The sequence below is a fragment of the Callospermophilus lateralis genome, chromosome 12 (genome assembly GCF_048772815.1).
Source record: "Callospermophilus lateralis isolate mCalLat2 chromosome 12, mCalLat2.hap1, whole genome shotgun sequence".
Taxonomy (NCBI): domain Eukaryota; kingdom Metazoa; phylum Chordata; class Mammalia; order Rodentia; family Sciuridae; genus Callospermophilus; species Callospermophilus lateralis.
In genome coordinates, this window is record NC_135316.1 from 73,978,138 (window position 1) to 73,995,856 (window position 17,719).

Below are 17,719 nucleotides of genomic sequence, written 5' to 3' on the forward strand. Positions count from 1 at the left end.
ACCTTGTATATGCTAGACAAACGCTTAACTACTGAACTACCTCCCCAGCCAGATGTCTTTGCCAGATCTCCTCTTCTTTTGTCATGTTCATGCCATTTGTTGACAGTTTTTTCCCCTAACCATACATTGCCATGCTCATTTGGAGACATGGAAAATAAAGCTTAAAGACAAAAATTAAAATCAGTCTTTATATTCATAAAAAATACACTTTTTAATTTTTACCAAGTTGGCTTTATCTTATGTGTAAATTTTAATACTGATTTCTAATAATAAAATTATTTATTTTTTAATTTTAGTTGTTGATGGACCTTTATTTTATTTATTTATATACAGTGCTGAGAATCGAACCCAGTGCCTTATACATGCTAGGCAAGCACTCTACCACTGAGCCATAACCTGAGCCCAAAATCATTTAATTTATTACCATCTCTCATATATGGATCAGTTTTACATTCCTATTCCCTGAGATGTTCATCTGTGTTCTCCAAACTAATATATAAAAACTATTTTCTGTAAGATTCATCTTAGGATGAATAAAAGTTCCTTTATCTATCTTACCAGAATCTACATTTTTATTTAAAGTTAATAATTCACAGAGGGCTTTTATTAAGTACCTACTAGATTCTGGAGACACAAAAAATGAAACAGAGATTTTCTTCAGGAGCAAGCCCGTATGCTAAAAGTGTTTAAAAGAATGCTAGCTCAGGTATTGGTTGATGTAATTTGTAGCCCAACAGCTAGTGGGAGCAAGCCAATTGGTGAATGATTCTACCCTGTGGGTCTTGGTTTTCTCGTTAATAAAGTGAGAAGAGGGACTCGTTGGTTACCTTCACTTTTGAACACTCTTGGTATGCTATTAGCTCATCTCATCCTCATAATTACCATACAAGTTAAGTACTGTTATGCGTATTGTACTGAGGTAATTGATCTAAATTTACTGGAGTGGGAGGTGGTGGAACAGAGCTTGGACCACTGGGTAACCAATTCCATCTTCCTGTTGAGTAGCACACTTCCTTAAAAATCCATGCAACTCTTGTTTTCTCTCTCTTTCTGCTCCCCTTCCTCCCTCCCTCCATCCTGAGACATGGTAGAGGAGCCTTTGACGTTTATAGTGATTTACCACAGGTACCTATAGAAAATTCCTGTTTTTCATTCAACTGGTTATGTTTAAATTTTTATGGAAAGTTACTAGTTAGCCAAAAGTGGGGGTGGTGGGGAGACAAGATTATAGTCTTTCTCCTCACACGGAATGAAGTCACCAAAAATGACTTCCTACATGTGAGGAAAGCTGGGAAGTGCCTGAGAGCTGGCTGACTTGCTGTTCTCTTGCCGCTTTAGGGCACATCTTCACTCCTTAACTGGTTTGTAAGCTGTGAGGCTAGGTCTTCCATCCTCACTTGTCAAATTTCTCCTGCCCTTATACAGCAGACAGATAAGTACTTTAATGGATAGGGGTGTTCAGGGGTTTTTTGTGTTTTGTTTTATTTTGTGTGTGCTTTGTTAGTTTGGTACTGGGGATTGAACCCAGGAGCAATTTACCACTGAGCTACATTCCTGGTACTTTTTATTTATTATTTTGAGACAGGGTCTTGGCAAATTAGCAAGACCCTGTCTCCAAGTATAAAAATAGGACTGAGTACATGGTTCAGTGGTAAAGTGCCCCTGGGTTCAATCCTCAGTATTGCAGAAAATAAAATTGATGATATTTACTAGCTTTCGTGTCAAAATATAATTCTAAAACTAGTCATTGTTAACACATTTTCTGACTAGACTCTACACACGATTCTTCCTTTTAATCTTTCATTGACAGATTTACAAAGGTCCCGACTCTTCCTTCCGGTATTCCAGCCTCCAACTGAACTGTGAATATCGCTTCAGAGTGTGTGCCATTCGCCAGTGCCAAGATCCTTTGGGGCACCAGGACCTAGTCGGTCCCTACAGCACCACAGTGCTCTTCATCTCTCAGAGGACAGAACCGCCAGCCAGCACTAACAGAGACACTGTGGAAAGCACCCGGACCCGGCGCACGCTAAGTGACGAGCAGTGTGCTGCTGTCATCCTTGTGCTGTTTGCTTTTTTTTCCATTTTGATTGCCTTTATCATTCAGTACTTTGTAATCAAGTGAAAATATAACTTTATTTTAACACTGTATTACATTTTATTTTGTCATGTACTAAAATTATTTCTGTAACGCTTTTACAAAAACGATGGCATTTAGCACTGGCATTGAGACTATAGCACATCATTTTTTGCCATTTTCAGTGCTCATATTGTTAGGTAGAGGCTGGCACTTTATTAGAATGCAAGCCACAGAAATATCAATTTTGGGGAGGGTTTTTTGGTTGGTACTTTTGACTTTCTGTCTCTCTCTCTTTTATTTATTTTTTTTTTTTGACATGTCTTCTTGTAGAACAAACTTTTTAAGAGACAACAATTTTGATAATTTTGACCAGTCACCATGAGTGAAACAGTGATGACCTGATAAAGATTATTACCAAGTGAAAATTCAGAATGACTAGAATTTACACTAATGTGCTATATAAAAATGTTAAAGTCTTTGATGCTGTGAAAGCAATCTAGTGCTATATTTCTACCTCCTCATTTGTCTTAATTATTTGGTAAGTGGGATTATGATGAATAACTGGAGGGGCTTAGCAAAAACTGGATGAAAGAACATATGTGAAAAAGAACCTTCTTGTTTGATAAATGTGGAGTTCTTCATTACAAGTATATATTCATGGATTCACAGATAAGTCAAAGAAAGCACAGGCAGTTTACTTGGCCTAAAAATATTTCAATGTTTACTCCAAAAGTACCTCTTAGGGTCTTGAGAACATGGAAAAACAGAGACTTTTAGATAGTAACTTTTTAAAAAAATCATCATAAAACCAACTCTGAATTTCAAACCTACTTGGCTTGTTTTGTGAGCCTTTGGACTATATGTATGTTTGTAAGGGCACACACATACATATATGACATATATATAAACTATACATACCTAGTGTAGGAATATATACATACACACATCTACTCCACCTCTCTGGTATAGGCTAATTTTGAAGAACTCCCATAAACTTTGCTGCTTCTCCTATAACTACTGCCATCACCATCAAAATTCATAATCAAACCTAACCTTTTTTGTTTGGGGCACCAAATCTGAAGACAAAATTAATTTGCACCAGTAAACTTCAAGCTGCTTTCTTTCTTGAAAAACTAATGTTTAATGTGTAATGTCTGTTCAGATACTGTTCCAAATTGTTGATTGCATGTGGTTAATGTTGCATTAGAGCACTTTGCAATTGCATAATTCATTAATGTTTTGTGAGCTTGCATTTGTGAGTTATTGGATGATCAGATTGAATCTTGTCGAGTATCACATTGTACATCTTGCTTAGATGTTGACGACTGCCAGTAATAATACAGTTTGTAATGAAACTATCTAAAATTCTTGTTTTATCACATCTGTTATCTGTAAAACACCTGTAACTAGCTTTTTTAATTTATTATTTGAGTTTTAGGATAGTGAATCACTAATTTTTAGTTGCTGAAGTTAGCATTTTAGTGATAACTAAGCACTTCTGTCAGTCTTGGAAAAAAGGAACATATGTTTTGTGCTTTGAAGATCTCTGAAGAATTTCCCTTAATAGAATGGGCATGTATTGTAATTGTTTTATGTCAAATGATCTGTGCTGTAGAAAAAAAAACATTAACCTTTGTTCAAAAAAGAAACGGATAAACTTGGCCTTTCCGAGTGGTAAGAATGATCTGTCACTATAATATACTGTATGTTTACATTTTATTTAATCTCTTATGTATAGGGTGATAACCTTCCCCCAAAACAACAGCGATTGCGATTGTTTTCTAGAAACTTATTCTTTAAAGTGCCACATTTGGCAGTACAAATGAGTTTGAGTGTAAGAGCCCAGAGATTTCTATATAGTTGAATGTCTAAAATGGTAAAATGTGCCACTGTGACAAGTTACAGTGGCTTATGTTTTTCATAGTAATTCAAATGAACTCCTATTTTTGATAGTAAATGTCATTTAATAGTGTACTTGCCATTTGAGCCTCACTGCAAAATTAGTGCAGAGGAGAAAACAATTTTTAATGTAATCTTGATTTTACCTCATATACTGTACATTCCAAAACTCTAAACTTTTTAAAGGTTATAGATACACTACCAAACATATCACCTTAAAATTGTACAAGATTAAACTTCATAAAAATGGTAAAATATAATCTCATAAGAATACATAAACTGTGTAGCAAAAGTATCTTTAAAATCCATGGAAAATAAAAGTTGTATCATTCTTTTTTGAGATATGTTTATTGTATTCATACACATTTAATTACTTGCTACCTATTTGAGAAAATAAAATAAGGCTTTCCCTCTTCTAGTAGGCTTAAAACAGTTTTCCCAGCCCTATTTAAATCTTAAACATGAATGAAATTAGAAATTTTATCCCAGAAACTTGATTTTATGCAATTCATTATCTTAATTGCTTTACATATATAAAGAATAAGATAAGTCTGAAGTAAATAAAAGCCTGGGGTAAATGGCACATGCCTTTAGTCCCAGCTACATGAGAGTATCATTTCAGCCTGGGAGCTGGAGGCCAGTCTGGGCAGCATAGCAAGATCCTACCTCTAAATAAGTTTACCCATTGGGAAGAAAATGTCTGACTTCCCCTTTTCTGCATTCCTCACCTGTTTTCTAGTACAATTCTCCCACTCCTAGGAGCCCATGACTTTCCTACTGTCTGTGTTGCTAGGTCTGCCTTCCCCCAGAAAATTCACCTTGTCCTCTCTCATCCCCTATTAAAATTTCCGTCCCATGGGTTACCTCTTGTACATTCCTTACTTTTAAAATCCAACTGGATCTCTGCCACAAGTGCAGATAATCACAATAAAATTTAAAGTGTAAGGCTGGGGAAGCATCACTGCATAGAAACAATTAAGGAGGAATTCAGCCTTTAAGGGCTATGATACCCTGTCACCTCTGTTTTTCCATAGATTGGATGTAAGAATTTTGCCCATCCTGTTGAGCATTCCATGGGTTGGTTTCCAACACAAGCATCTTGTTTTTCATTATTATGGATAGGTATCTTTCTGCAGGAGAATCCATGTGTACAGAGGCTCAAGGAGGCAAACAGACCTTTTATTTAATTTTTTTTTATTTTTATAGTTGTTGATGGACCTTTATTGATTTATATGTGGTGCTGAGAATTGAACCTAAGTGCCTCATACATGCTAGGCAAGCGTCTACCACTGAGCCAAAACCCCAGCCCACAGACTTTTAAAAAGTAAACCAGAACAAGCAGTGGTTCTTCAATGCAACCTCCACTATCATAAAAGGTGATGATGTGCCTCATTTTTTAAGGTTCTTAAATTCTGTTTTCAAATAATATTATGTACCTTCCAGTGTGTCTTGCCAGGCATGGTGATACATGCCTATAATCCCACCAACTCAGGAGGCTGAGGTTGGAGGATTGCAAATTCAAGGCTGGCCTCAGCAACATAGGGAGATCCTGTCCCAAAACTTAAAGAGCACCCCTGGGTTTGATCCCTAGTACCACCAAAGGGGCCAGAGCCGTTATTCATCACTTTTCTCCCCAGTGTTCTTTAAGAAGGAGAAACACCTCAGAGGAGAAAAAAAGTTAACAAAAGAAACAAGATTTTAATTGTGGTCATCAAGTCCTCAATGTTTGGAGTTATGCCTTCAAATGTTTAGATGCTATAATAACTACTTTTCTATTTATTTCAAAATAAATAGTATGATTTTGCCATTTCTATTTACTATGGAAAAGTTGCCAAGAAAAAGATTTCAAAAAGGATATTTTGAAGATGTGTGACTGATTCAAATCAAAGACTAATATCTCCTGTTTTTTTTGTTATTTTGTTTGTTTCTTGTTTTGTTGGTTTGTTTTTGTTTTTTGGGTTTTGTGGTGGTGGTAGATGTTATTTTTTTTTGTATTGGAGATTGAACCCAGGGGCACTTTACCACTGAGCCACATCCCCAGCCTGATTTTATTTTTTATTTTGACAGAGTCTGTAAGTTGCTTAGTGCCTCACTAAATTGCTGAGGCTGGCCTCAAACTCAATCCTCCTGCCTCAGCATCCCAATCTCTAGGATTACAGGCGTGAAACACCACCACTTAATGTGTCCTAGGCTTTGTGTTCAGGGCTTTAATTTGGTAATTTAATCTTCCCAGTGGTTCTGTTAAGTGGAAAACATATCACAGAGAAGTCAAGCTGTCTTCCAAAAGTTGAATAGCTAATAAACGCCGGAGCCAGGATTAAAATCAAGTGATTGATCTAGTTTACCTACACTTCACCACTGTCCTCTACTGTCTGCCCCAGAGCCCTCAATTCTAAGAAGAAATCAGAATTAATATTGACTTTGAACATCGCATTTATAAGAGTAATAAATACTACCTGTATGTCAGGCACTGTGCCTAAGCATTTCCTCATTTAAAATAACCCACAGCCCTCTAAGGACTAAACAGAAGAAAACTAGACAACTTGGCACAGGGTGTTGGACTTAAATGAGAAACCCTCTAATTCCCATGTTGAGTCCACTCTCAGCCCTGAATAAACCATCTTCTTAAATATTCATCTGATAGGGCTGAGGTTGTCAGTGGTAGAGCACTTGCCTAACACAGGTGAGAAACTGGGTTCAATTCTCAGTACTGATATAAATAAGTAAAATAAAGGTCCATTGGCAACTAAATATTTTTTTTAAATTCACCTGAGAATGAGGGTATCTTTATTGCTCCCAAATAAAACAAGCTGGTGTATTCAAAAAAGGAGTTGAGATACTGAATGGATGGATTTCAAAAATTATGCCCAAGAAGTCAGACACAGAAGGTTATATGTTATAGGAATCCATTTATATAAAATATTCAGAATAGGGGGCTGGGGTTGTGGCTCAGTGGTAGAGTGCTTGCCTAGCACATGTGAGGTACTGAGTTCAAGCCTCAGCACCACTTAAAAATAAATAAAACAAAGGTATTCTGTCCATCTATAACTAAAAGAAAAAAAATTGGTGCAGCCAATCTGGAAAGTAGTATGGAGATTCCTTGGAAAACTTGGAATGGAACCACCGTTTGACTCAGCTATCCCACTCCTCTGTCTATACCCAAAGGACTTAAAAACATCATACTTCAGGGACACAGCCACATCAATGGTTATAGCAGCACAATTCACAATAGCTAAATTGTGGAACCAACCCAGATGCCCTTCAGTGGGTGAATGGATAAAGAAACTGTGGTATATATACACAATGGAATATTACTCAGCATTAAAGGAATAAAATCATGGCATTTACAAGTAAATGGATGGAGTTAGAGAAGATAATGCTAAGTGAAGTAAGCCAATCTCAAAAAACCAAAGGCTGAATGTTTTCTTTGATATGAGGATACTAACTCATAATGGTGATGAGGGGGTTGGAGCACGGGAGGAATGGAGGAATTTAAGATAGGGCAAAGGGGAGGGAGGGGGCAAGGGGGTAGGAAAGACAGTGGAATGAGTTAGACATCATTACCTTAGGTACATGTATGCAGACATGAGTGGTGTGAAAATACTTTGTGTACAACCAGTGACTTGAAAAGTTGTGCTCTACGTGTGTAATATGAAATGAATTGCATTCTGCCATCATATATAACAAATCAAAATAAATAATTTTAAAAACAGACATTAAGTGGGAATTTGGGGGGAAAATATGAAAGAAAATAAAGTATGTGTCCTGGCACTCTATTCTAAAAGACTCCTTAGCAATATATTTTCATTTCATGTTTATGAAATGTATGTGAATAAAATGGGACTGATTTATATGAAAAAAACATATCCAAAATAAGTAAATCCAGAGACAGAAAGGAGGTTAGTGGTTGTTAGGGGCTGGAGGGAGGAAAAAATGGCAAGTAACTGCTTCATCATATGGGGTTTTATTTGGGGGTGGTGAAAGTATTTTGGTACCAGGCAAAGGTACTGATTGCACAGCTTGTAAATGCACTAAACAGAACTGAATCATTAACTTTCGAATAGTTGATATTACATTCTGTGAATTTCACTTCAACTTTTTTCCCCCACATTTTACCCCAACTTTTTAAAAAAAGAAAAGACAAAATTAATCAACATAAGATTAGAAAATCCTTCCAGGTACAGTGGCACATGCCTGTAATCCCATGGCTTAGGGGTCTGAGGCAGGATTCCAAGTTCAAAGCCAGCCTCATCAATTTAGCGAGGCCCTAAGCAACTTAATGAGACCCTGTCTCAAATTTTTAAAAAGGGCTTGGGATGTGGCTCAGTGGTTAAGCATCCCCAGATCCAATCCTCAGTATCAAAATAAATAAATAAATAAAAGACACTAAACACTGGGCATCAGCAAGTCAGTAAAACTGACCTAGTTGATGAGTTCATCTTGCTAACTTCTCACTTTTCTTTTCCCAGCATAGGGTAGTGGGGAGTACTGGAGATTGAACCCAGGGACCTTTAACCACTGAGCTCCATCCCCAGCCCTTTTTTAAATTTCAAGACAGGGTCTCACTAAGTTACTGAGAACCTAGCTAAATTGCTAAGGTGGGCCTCGGACTTGAAATCCTCCCATCTCAGCCTCTCAAATCTCTAGGATACGGGTGTTTGCCACCATGCCAGACACTTCTCAATTCAAACTCCCTCATCTCTCTAAGTGTTCTCACCCTTACATCTACATGATGGGGAACCAAAATTTTTTTTATATAGAATATCCTCACTAGTTAGCCATTAAGTGTTTTGGCCTACCCAGGCCTAACTTATCAGCTCTGTCCCATTTTTAATATTTCTAGGATGACCCAGTGGTCTTAGAGAAACTAACTTTTTACAGTTTCAGTTTACCAGTGGTAGCTGCTAAATAGTAAGAATGTCCATATGTAGCAGGATAAAACCTGTACCCTCTTCTCACCACTTTCACGGGGTCTCCTCTTTCCACCACCCCATTTAATAATCCTGGCCACACTGAGCCTGACTCTCAGGAGAAACTAGAACCAACAGAAAATTGCTAAAGCAACAGCTGCAGAGTAACAGGAATCTGTCAAGTCACCAAGTCTTGCCTGAATCTATCCTGCCATTTCCCTGCTGTGCAGAGAAACCTCAGAAAGCCTGGGCCCAGGTTCATGTGCTGGTCGGATTCCTCATGGTGAAGTTGGGAAAGAGCTAGCCCTTGGTCTTCTCTGCTGGGGAGCCCCCTTCCTGGGCTGGCTTTACCACCTCTGCCTTTTTATTAAATAAGATGCAATTTCCTGGTGCCTGGGGTCCAATGGAACCTGCAGGTCATTTAGATGAGAAAGGGCCTTGGTGTGAAGCACAGTCACTGTGGGAGAAGTAAGTGCTATGAGCAAGGTACATGCATAGTAGGTATCCAAATACAGATGTTAGCCTTTGGGGGACAAGGACCCAGACCTATCACATCTTCCCATTTTGCAGGATATGCTGAAAATCAAGAACTTTACGTGACATTTCCAAATGCAAAAGGTTGACTTCAAATATGATATGTGGGCCAAGAATGTAGCTCAGTGGTGAAGTGTGGGCTTAGCAGGTGAAAAGCTGTGCACTTGACCTCCAACACAAAGGAAGATAGGGAGTGAGGGAAAATCATGAAAATTTACAAACTGTGTGTCAGTTGCAATGGGTGCTTGCTTTCCAAACTTTGTCTCAAGCATTGCTCTCGTGGAGAAAAGAAAAATAAAACCGATGGGGTTTTCATAAGTTTCCACAGGTAAGCTAAGTTACAGATATATCCTAAAGCTCCATGAAGCTTTCCATTTCTTTCCATTTGCCTACAAAATCTGGTTTCTGGAAGACACTTTTCTAGCAGAGTGGGTCATAGGCAGCTCTCCCTACATCTGATAGCACTGTGGTCTATACAGCCAGAGGCCACACAGCACAGTTTGTTGGATCCAGTCCATTTCTCCATGGACTCTAGTGGTGGGTTGAACAACACTGTCCTTTCTGGCTGCCCCAGCAACCTGGGATAATTTCTTTATGCTTTAGTCTTCTCATCTATAACATGGGGAGATCAAGAGGATCCCACCCCCATAACGTTGTTGAAAGACTGACATAAAATATACAAGTACTAAGGCTGGGGTTGTGGCTCAGTAGTAGAGAGCCTGCCTCACATGTGTGAGGCACTGGGTTTGATTCTCAGCACCACATATAAATAAATGAATAAATAAAGGTCCATCCACACAACTAAACAATTAAACACACACACACACACACACACACACACACACACACACACTAGGAACTTGGAACAGCAGCTTACATAGAGCAAGTATAAACTTATTTTTACCCAGGATATCCCAGCCTGCCAAAGGCCAACCTGTAAGGCCTCCAGCCAGGAGCCAAAAGTCTACTTGTGACACCAACCTATTGCTTCCAGGTACACAGGGCCATAATCAGGCAAGTCCTAGACTCACTCTTGACCCACACAAGCTTCATAGGGTGAAATAAAGAGAGGACCGCACTCCTGGTCCATGGAGAACTCCCTAACTCCCTCTCCTCAGATGAACTGTGAAGTGCAGAAGCCGGTGAATGACGACAGAGCTACAAAGTAGAAACCAGATTTAGTCAGTTCTCAGATCCCTGGCCCCCTTTCTTCCTAGAACATGGAATGCCAAGCCATTATCATAAGGGTTCAGCTACCTAGGGGCCAAGTCGTGCTTGAACCTCACCAAAGCAATGTAGTTAGAAGGGCCTGCTGTGGGTCCATCTCTCCAAATCAGTGCTCTTTTTGGTGGTGGTTATTCTCATTAGTTGTACGTGACAGTAGAGTGCATTTTGATATATTATACACAAATGGAGCACAACTTCTCATTCCTCTGGCTGTACAAGGTACAGAGTCATCCACTAGAGTAATTATATAGTACATAGGGTAATATGTCCGTCTCTACTATCCTTCCCATCCCCACTGCCCCACCCCTCCCCTCTACACAAACCAAAGTTCCTTCATTCCTCCCTACCACTCGCCCCACTATGGATCAGCATCCACTTATCAGAGAAAACATTCGGCTTTTGGTTTTGGGGGATTGGCCTATTTCACTTAGCATGACATTCTTTAACTCCATTCATTTACCTGCAAATGTCATGATTTCATTCTTCTTTAAGGCTAAATAATATTCCACTGTGTAAGTGTACCACATTTTCTTTATCCATTCATCTTGAAGGGCATCTAGTTTGATTACACAGTTTAGCTATCGTGACTTGAGCTCCTATAAAGATTGATGTGGCTGCGTCACTGTAGTATATTGATTTTAAGTCCTTTGGTATAAACCGAGGAGTGGGACAGCTGGGTCAAATGGTGGTTCCATTCCAAGTTTTCTGGGGTACCTACATACTGCTTTCCATAGTGGTTGCACCAATTTGCAGTCCCACCAGCAGTGTATGAGTGTACTTTTTTCCCCCACATCCTTGCCAACACTTATTATTGCTTGTATTCTTGATATTTGCCATTCTGACTGGAGTGATTTGCATTTATCTAATTGTTACAGAAACTCAAAAAGATGATGAACATTTTTTTGTGTGTTTGTTGATCGATTGTATTTCTTATTCTGTGAAATGTCTGCTCAGTTCCTTGGCCCCTTATTGATTATTTTTATTGTTGTTGTTGTTTGTTTGTTTGTTTTTGTTTTGGTGTTAGGTTTTCTGAGTTCTTTATATATCCTGGAAATCAGTGCTCTATCTGAGGTGCGTGTGGTAAACAGTTTCTCCCAATCTGTGGGCTCTCTCATCTTGTTATTGCATATCAGTGCTCTATCTTGAACTAGGTTATCAAGGAACTCCAGCTGAGCACCCACAGACACCATAGCAGTATTCTAGCATTGAGAATTGTGAAGAAATAAAGCTCCCTGGCTCTGCAGAAGCTTTTCATTTCCAGAGATGGCAAATATTTATTAGACTCTCGCTTTGTGCCAGGTACGGATCCAGGCACCAGGGAAAGAGCAATAAACAAAATAGATTAAAGCCCTGATTTCTGGCACACATGATGTTGAAAGATGGAGAGAGGTGGATAATTAACAAACGGCTAAGTAAATTAAATAGTGTGTCGGGTGGTTGTAAGTAACAGAGAGAAAATAAAATCAAGAAAAGGAGTGTATGAAGGGAGGGTGTGTGACATGGTATAGTCAGAAAGGGACAGGGTACTGCTGGCATGGATGCTGGCTTGAGACCCAATCAGCCCACTTTGGAATCCCCCTGATGGCTGGGGAAAGGAGTAAAGAGCCTTCATTAGAGATTGGGGTAGCCTGTTAAACCAGGGAACAGAATGGAAGACAAGAAAGAGCCTCAGGGATTTGCAGCCTCTGAGGGCCAAGTGTTCCCTTGAGTCGAAGCCCATTCATGAGCCACAGACCTCGGCTAGCAGAAAGTTGGTGGCCAGGCAAGAAGAAAATGTGGAACTGGAGTTGAGCAAATGCCAGCCTGGGCACCCCAGGAACCAGCACAAAGTTAGGTGCCCCTCCCTTTGAATAGCCACCCGAAGACCTTTAAGCCCACTGGGCCTCCCTCCTATTACACTAGGATCACCTTAGGGAATGACCTTATTTGAGAACTGACTACTTATCTAGAGGGTCTGTATCACTGATCAAACTGGATTATGCTTTGCTCAGGCTACATCATTTATTTTCTCCTGCTGCCCAGGAGCTGAGAGCTTGGAGGAAATCAGATCAACTATACATGAAGAAATTACATTTTCTCTGCCTAGGATGAAGCAAGAGGGAGGGAGAAAGTGAAGACAGTAGCTACAGAAACTCAAAATTTTGAGTTTTGCTGAAAACATAGAAGTGACCTAGAAGAGAAAAAAAATCTGATGACCTAGGAGAGAGGGATTTGATAGTAATACCCTTAAGGAGGGCAATGGAATGCTTCAGGTGCTGAGCTGACTCCAGCTACCAGTGCCACCAACTTATTCACTTCCCCAGCGGGGACAATGGTGGGGGTGTGGGAGTGGGAGAAAGGGTATAGAAGCTTTTTTCACTTTGCTTTAACTTTCTTTCAGAGAAACATGGTGCATGATCTCCACTCAGGCATTGGGATGCTGGGGCTAGGGTTTAGGGAGACAGGAGAATATATCATCAGAGTCCGAAGGGCAGGAAATTGAATGAGGTAGGGTAAGTATTCTGATGGCAGAAAAAGCTAAGCACGCTGCTAGAGGCTGTGCATTTCCAAAGAAACAACTCTGCAGCCAAGCGGAAAGATGCATGGGCCAGGCTGCCCGCTCTGCTCTGGTGGAGTAGACAGGTATGACAATGGAGCAAAGAGCAAAACCACTGAGGATGAGTCTTTGGGATGACTGTGGCCACTCATGGAGTTTAGGTTGTAAGAAAGTAAGGATATCAGGCATGTAAGGAACAAGGAAAAGGCAGGAGGAGCAACCGATGAGAGGATCCTGAGGAGTGAGGATTTCAGGGACCAGAGGCAGGAAGGAATGTGAGCAGAAAGAGAGCAGACAGAGGTCCGAAGTGGAGATGGAAGAGGGCTCTGGGGTCCTGGTAATGATAAGATGTAAGGTATGCTCACAAAAGCAGCTGGCAGAGATGGGGTGCCAGACAGGATCACTGATAGAAAGGGGGTCAACGAACCCCAAGATCAGGCACATGTGAGTGGGTGTGTATTTCATCAGATGCAGTGCTTGAGAGACAAGATGAGGCACCCGATCCTCGGGCAACGAGGATGAGTGATGGCTTGGGGCTGCACAGGGTGGAATGTGATGAATTCAGACTCAACAAGGGTAAGGGAAGTGACAATTACCTTCCACGAACCCCAGATTCCTGCATGTGAGAGAAAACTTGTAAGGGAAGCATGTTCCTAAGATGAAGCCAGGTTTCAGATCCAAAAAAAGAGAAGGGAACTTGGGAGAAAAGGTTGAAAATTTTTAACAAGATGCGTTAAAAAAAAAAAAAAAAAAAAAAAGCTAGACAGGCATTCATCCACATAAAGGAGCTGGCAGAAGCTCCAGAGCAGTGGGGTTGGGGTTGTGGCTCAGGGGTAGAGCACACGCCTAGCACATACGAGGCCCTGGGTTTGATCCTCCACACCACATAAAGATCAATAAATAAAATAAAGGTATTGTGTCCAACTACAATTTAAAAAAAAAAAACAAATATTAAAAAAAAGTTCCAGAGCAGTATAGGAAGCTTGGGTGAGGATAGAGGGAATGGGAGACAGATTTCCGGGCTGGGGCTGGGCCATGTGGCTGGTCCTCAGGCTTGCAGGCTCAGGTGTTAGGCTAGACGTTCTCCAAATCCTAGTCCCAACTCTGCCTGTTTGATCTCAAGGGAAACCCTGTTTGTCCACCAGGAAGCAGCTCCTCAGGGGCATGAGGATTAAACTGAAAGCACAGGGCCAGACACAACCTAGGCACTCAGTAAGCGTCAGCTATTGTCATTTTGATCCCTATGAGCTGACTCAAACATCATTTTTCATCCATGTCCTGAATTTATGTTGTTTCGGGTGTTGGCAGAGTCTGTTTTTTGAAATTTATAAAACACTCTGTACATAAAAACAATGCCTCACATGTAACAGTATTCAAGCATACATTTCAACATTTACATATCATTCTTTTTTAAAAAATATTTTTTTTAGTTGTAGATGAACATAATATCTTATTTATTTATTTTTATATGGTGCTGAGGATGGAACCCAGTGCTTCACATGTGCAAGGCAGGTGCTGTGCCACTGAGCTACAGCCCCAGCCCTTAAGTCTCATTCTTTATGATGAGCAACTGTGCCCCTGTTTGGAGATTCCAGGGATCCTTGGAATTACTTAGTCAGCTCCTTCCACCACCATTTGGAATTCAGAGTAGTGGCCTTGACAGGACAAGACTGGGCCAAGATCACACAGCAACTCAATCCTGGTAGCCAGGACTAGTGGCTCTGAATTCTAGTCTTGACTGCTCTTCTGTTTAGGGGTGTAGCTTCCTAGTGGTCATGGGGGGCATTCCCCTTCCGGACACAAGCAGACATCCCCCAGAAAGCCCCCTGTGTTCTTGACTTACAAAAAGTGCTCGCAGCGCGCAGGGGCCAATACCAACCTCTCCGAGGTTAAGGAATCGCTTACCGGGAGTGGGTAGGGCTCCCGCCCTGCGGCCGCCGTGAGTACCAATTGGCCGCCAGGGAAGCGCCTTGGTTTACCCAGGGGCTGGGAGGACGCGGGGAGCGGTACCCGGGCGGGCGAGGGCCGGGGGCGGAGACTGCGCGCCGCTGGCTCCCGAGCGCCGGGCAGCGAACCCTCAGAGCCTCATTCCCGCGCCAGGAGCGGCAGGGTTCCACTGGGCTCGCAGAGTCGCTGCGCTCCGCCGTCGGGCCGGGCGCGCCCTGCGGAAGGCAGGGAGAAGAAGCGCTCCCCGACGGGGGCCACGCCCGGGCCTCCTGCGCCACCCGGGCTGAGCGGCCGCGCGGTGCTGCCATGGGTAGCCCCTGGAACGGCAGCGATGGCCCCGAGGGCGCGCGGGAGCCTCCTTGGGCCTCGCTGCCGCCGTGCGACGAGCGCCGCTGCTCCACCTTCCCCCTGAGGACGCTGGTGCTGGTGACCGCCGTGTGCCTGGGCCTGTTCGCCGTCGGGGTGAGCGGGAACGTGGTGACCGTGTTGCTGATCGGGCGCTACCGGGACATGCGGACCACCACTAACTTGTACCTGGGCAGCATGGCCGTGTCCGACCTGCTCATCCTTCTCGGGCTCCCCTTCGACCTGTACCGCCTCTGGCGCTCACGGCCCTGGGTGTTCGGGTCGCTGCTCTGCCGCCTGTCCCTGTACCTGGGCGAGGGCTGCACCTACGCCACTCTGCTGCACATGACAGCCCTCAGCGTCGAGCGCTACCTGGCCATCTGCCGTCCGCTGCGTGCCCGCGTCCTCATCACCCGGCGCCGCGTCCGCGCGCTCATCGGTGCTCTCTGGGCGGTGGCCCTGCTCTCCGCGGGGCCCTTCTTTTTTCTGGTGGACGTCGAGCAGGACCCCAGCATCTACCCGATCGTGGACCTTAACGGCACTGAGCAACACACCTTCTTGTCCAGCGTGCCGCCGCCCCTCTTGCCCTCGCGGGCGCCACTGCCGTCCCTGCTCTCTGGACCTGAGGCTGCAGCGGCCGCGGCGCTGTTCAGCCGCGAGTGCAGGCCAAGCCGCGCACGGTTGGGTACATTGCGGGTCATGCTGTGGGTTACCACTGCCTACTTCTTCCTGCCCTTCCTGTGCCTCAGTGTCCTCTACGGGCTCATCGGGCGAGAGCTGTGGAAGAACCGAGATCCGCTGCAAGGTCCTGCTGCCTTGGGGCGGGAGAGGAGCCACCGGCAGACAGTCCGCGTCCTGCGTAAGTCCTGCCACCTCTCTTCCAAACTCGCCAGTCCTTGGTCAGCACCGCAAGTGGGAACAGGCAAACTGCTCGCCCTCTGCCTCCAGAGAAAACCATCTCTAGTCCCCCAGGGTTCTGAGGAACCCAGGGCTCGGATCTAGTCAAGAGCAATGACTTCCCAGTGCTGCGGAGATCCAGGATGGGTAGCTGGCCCGCCTCTGTTAGAAACCGCAGCTGTGGGTTAATCACAGTACCCTTTGAGAAGACGGGTAGATTGCATTAAACTAAAATTTCATTTAGTGTTAAGTTATCCCAAAGACTGAGGTGAACCATGCCCATATCAAAAAGTCAAAGATGCGCAGACCTGTTGCAGATTTTTTCCCCCAAGATAATCTGCCTCTTAAGCGGGTTTGAAAAAGGAAGGCTGCCAAAACAGCTTGTTGGGAGCAATTGTTTTTTCTGGCTTATGCCCAGTCTTGATAACACATACATGAACCTAACATGAGGTTTTAAAGCAAATATCGATGCAGTTAAATACCTGGTTGGTTTTTGTCCTTGCATGCAGATTTTGTTAGGTGAAAGTTCTATCTAATTTATTTTGTTGCTATACTACTGAGGTGGATTTTTTTTTTTTTTTTTTTGCGGGGCGAGTCGTGGGTATTTGATTTTTTTAATGCTTTTGCTAATGTGTCTGTGTCTTGTTTTGCAGTGGTGGTGGTTTTGGCATTTGTAGTTTGCTGGTTGCCTTTCCACGTTGGCAGAATCATTTACATAAACACCGAAGATTCCCGGATGATGTACTTCTCTCAGTACTTCAACATTGTCGCCCTGCAACTATTCTATCTGAGTGCATCCATCAACCCAATCCTCTACAACCTCATTTCCAAGAAGTACAGAGCAGCCGCCCGTAAACTGCTGCTGGCAAAACGGTCCAAACCAAGAGGTTTCTGCAGAAGCAAGGACACTGGGGGGGACCCTGGGGGAGACACTGGAGTTACAGTTGGCTACACAGAGACCAGTGCTAACACAAAGACAATGGCTTAACCAGCACAGCTGAGCCAATTACAAGACTTTGGAGACAACAGGTCTGTAGAGAAATAAAGACAGAAAGTGGGGTATGAATGCTGTTTAAGAATGAGAGTTGTTGAAATTTTGCAAGCTGGTTAGAAATTGTTGGCATGATTTTTTTAAAACCAAAGTATAAAATGTATCTGTACCAGTTATTACAGTTTCCCTTTCATGTATCTGTATTCACTTTAGGATCATGAAAATCCCACATCTACAGTGTGTCTGGAAGAGGTTTTCCAAGTCTTCATTAATTCTACTCTGGGAATAAGATCAATCATTTTATAGTTAAGTGATAGAGCAATGCTGCCTAAAAATTGTCACCTCTGAGATCA

At 42.6% G+C, this 17,719-nt stretch overlaps 2 protein-coding genes across 3 annotated transcripts in view; both read left to right on the top strand.

The window, feature by feature from the left end:
• Fndc3a (fibronectin type III domain containing 3A) overlaps nt 1-4,319 on the top strand; it is a 159,683-nt gene extending 155,364 nt beyond the window's left edge. For both annotated transcript variants that reach the window (XM_076872029.1, XM_076872030.1), the window contains one exon: nt 1,811-4,319. In XM_076872029.1, the coding sequence (XP_076728144.1) occupies nt 1,811-2,125 (315 nt within the window). In that variant the 3' untranslated portion in view covers nt 2,126-4,319. The remainder of the gene's footprint in view (nt 1-1,810) is intronic.
• An 11,120-nt stretch (nt 4,320-15,439) lies between these two features.
• Mlnr (motilin receptor) lies at nt 15,440-17,363 on the top strand. The gene is made up of 2 exons (XM_076872668.1): nt 15,440-16,337; nt 17,029-17,363. The coding sequence occupies exons 1-2, from the start codon at nt 15,440-15,442 to the stop codon at nt 17,361-17,363; spliced, it is 1,233 nt and encodes a 410-aa protein (XP_076728783.1).
• Nucleotides 17,364-17,719: the final 356 nt, after the last annotated feature.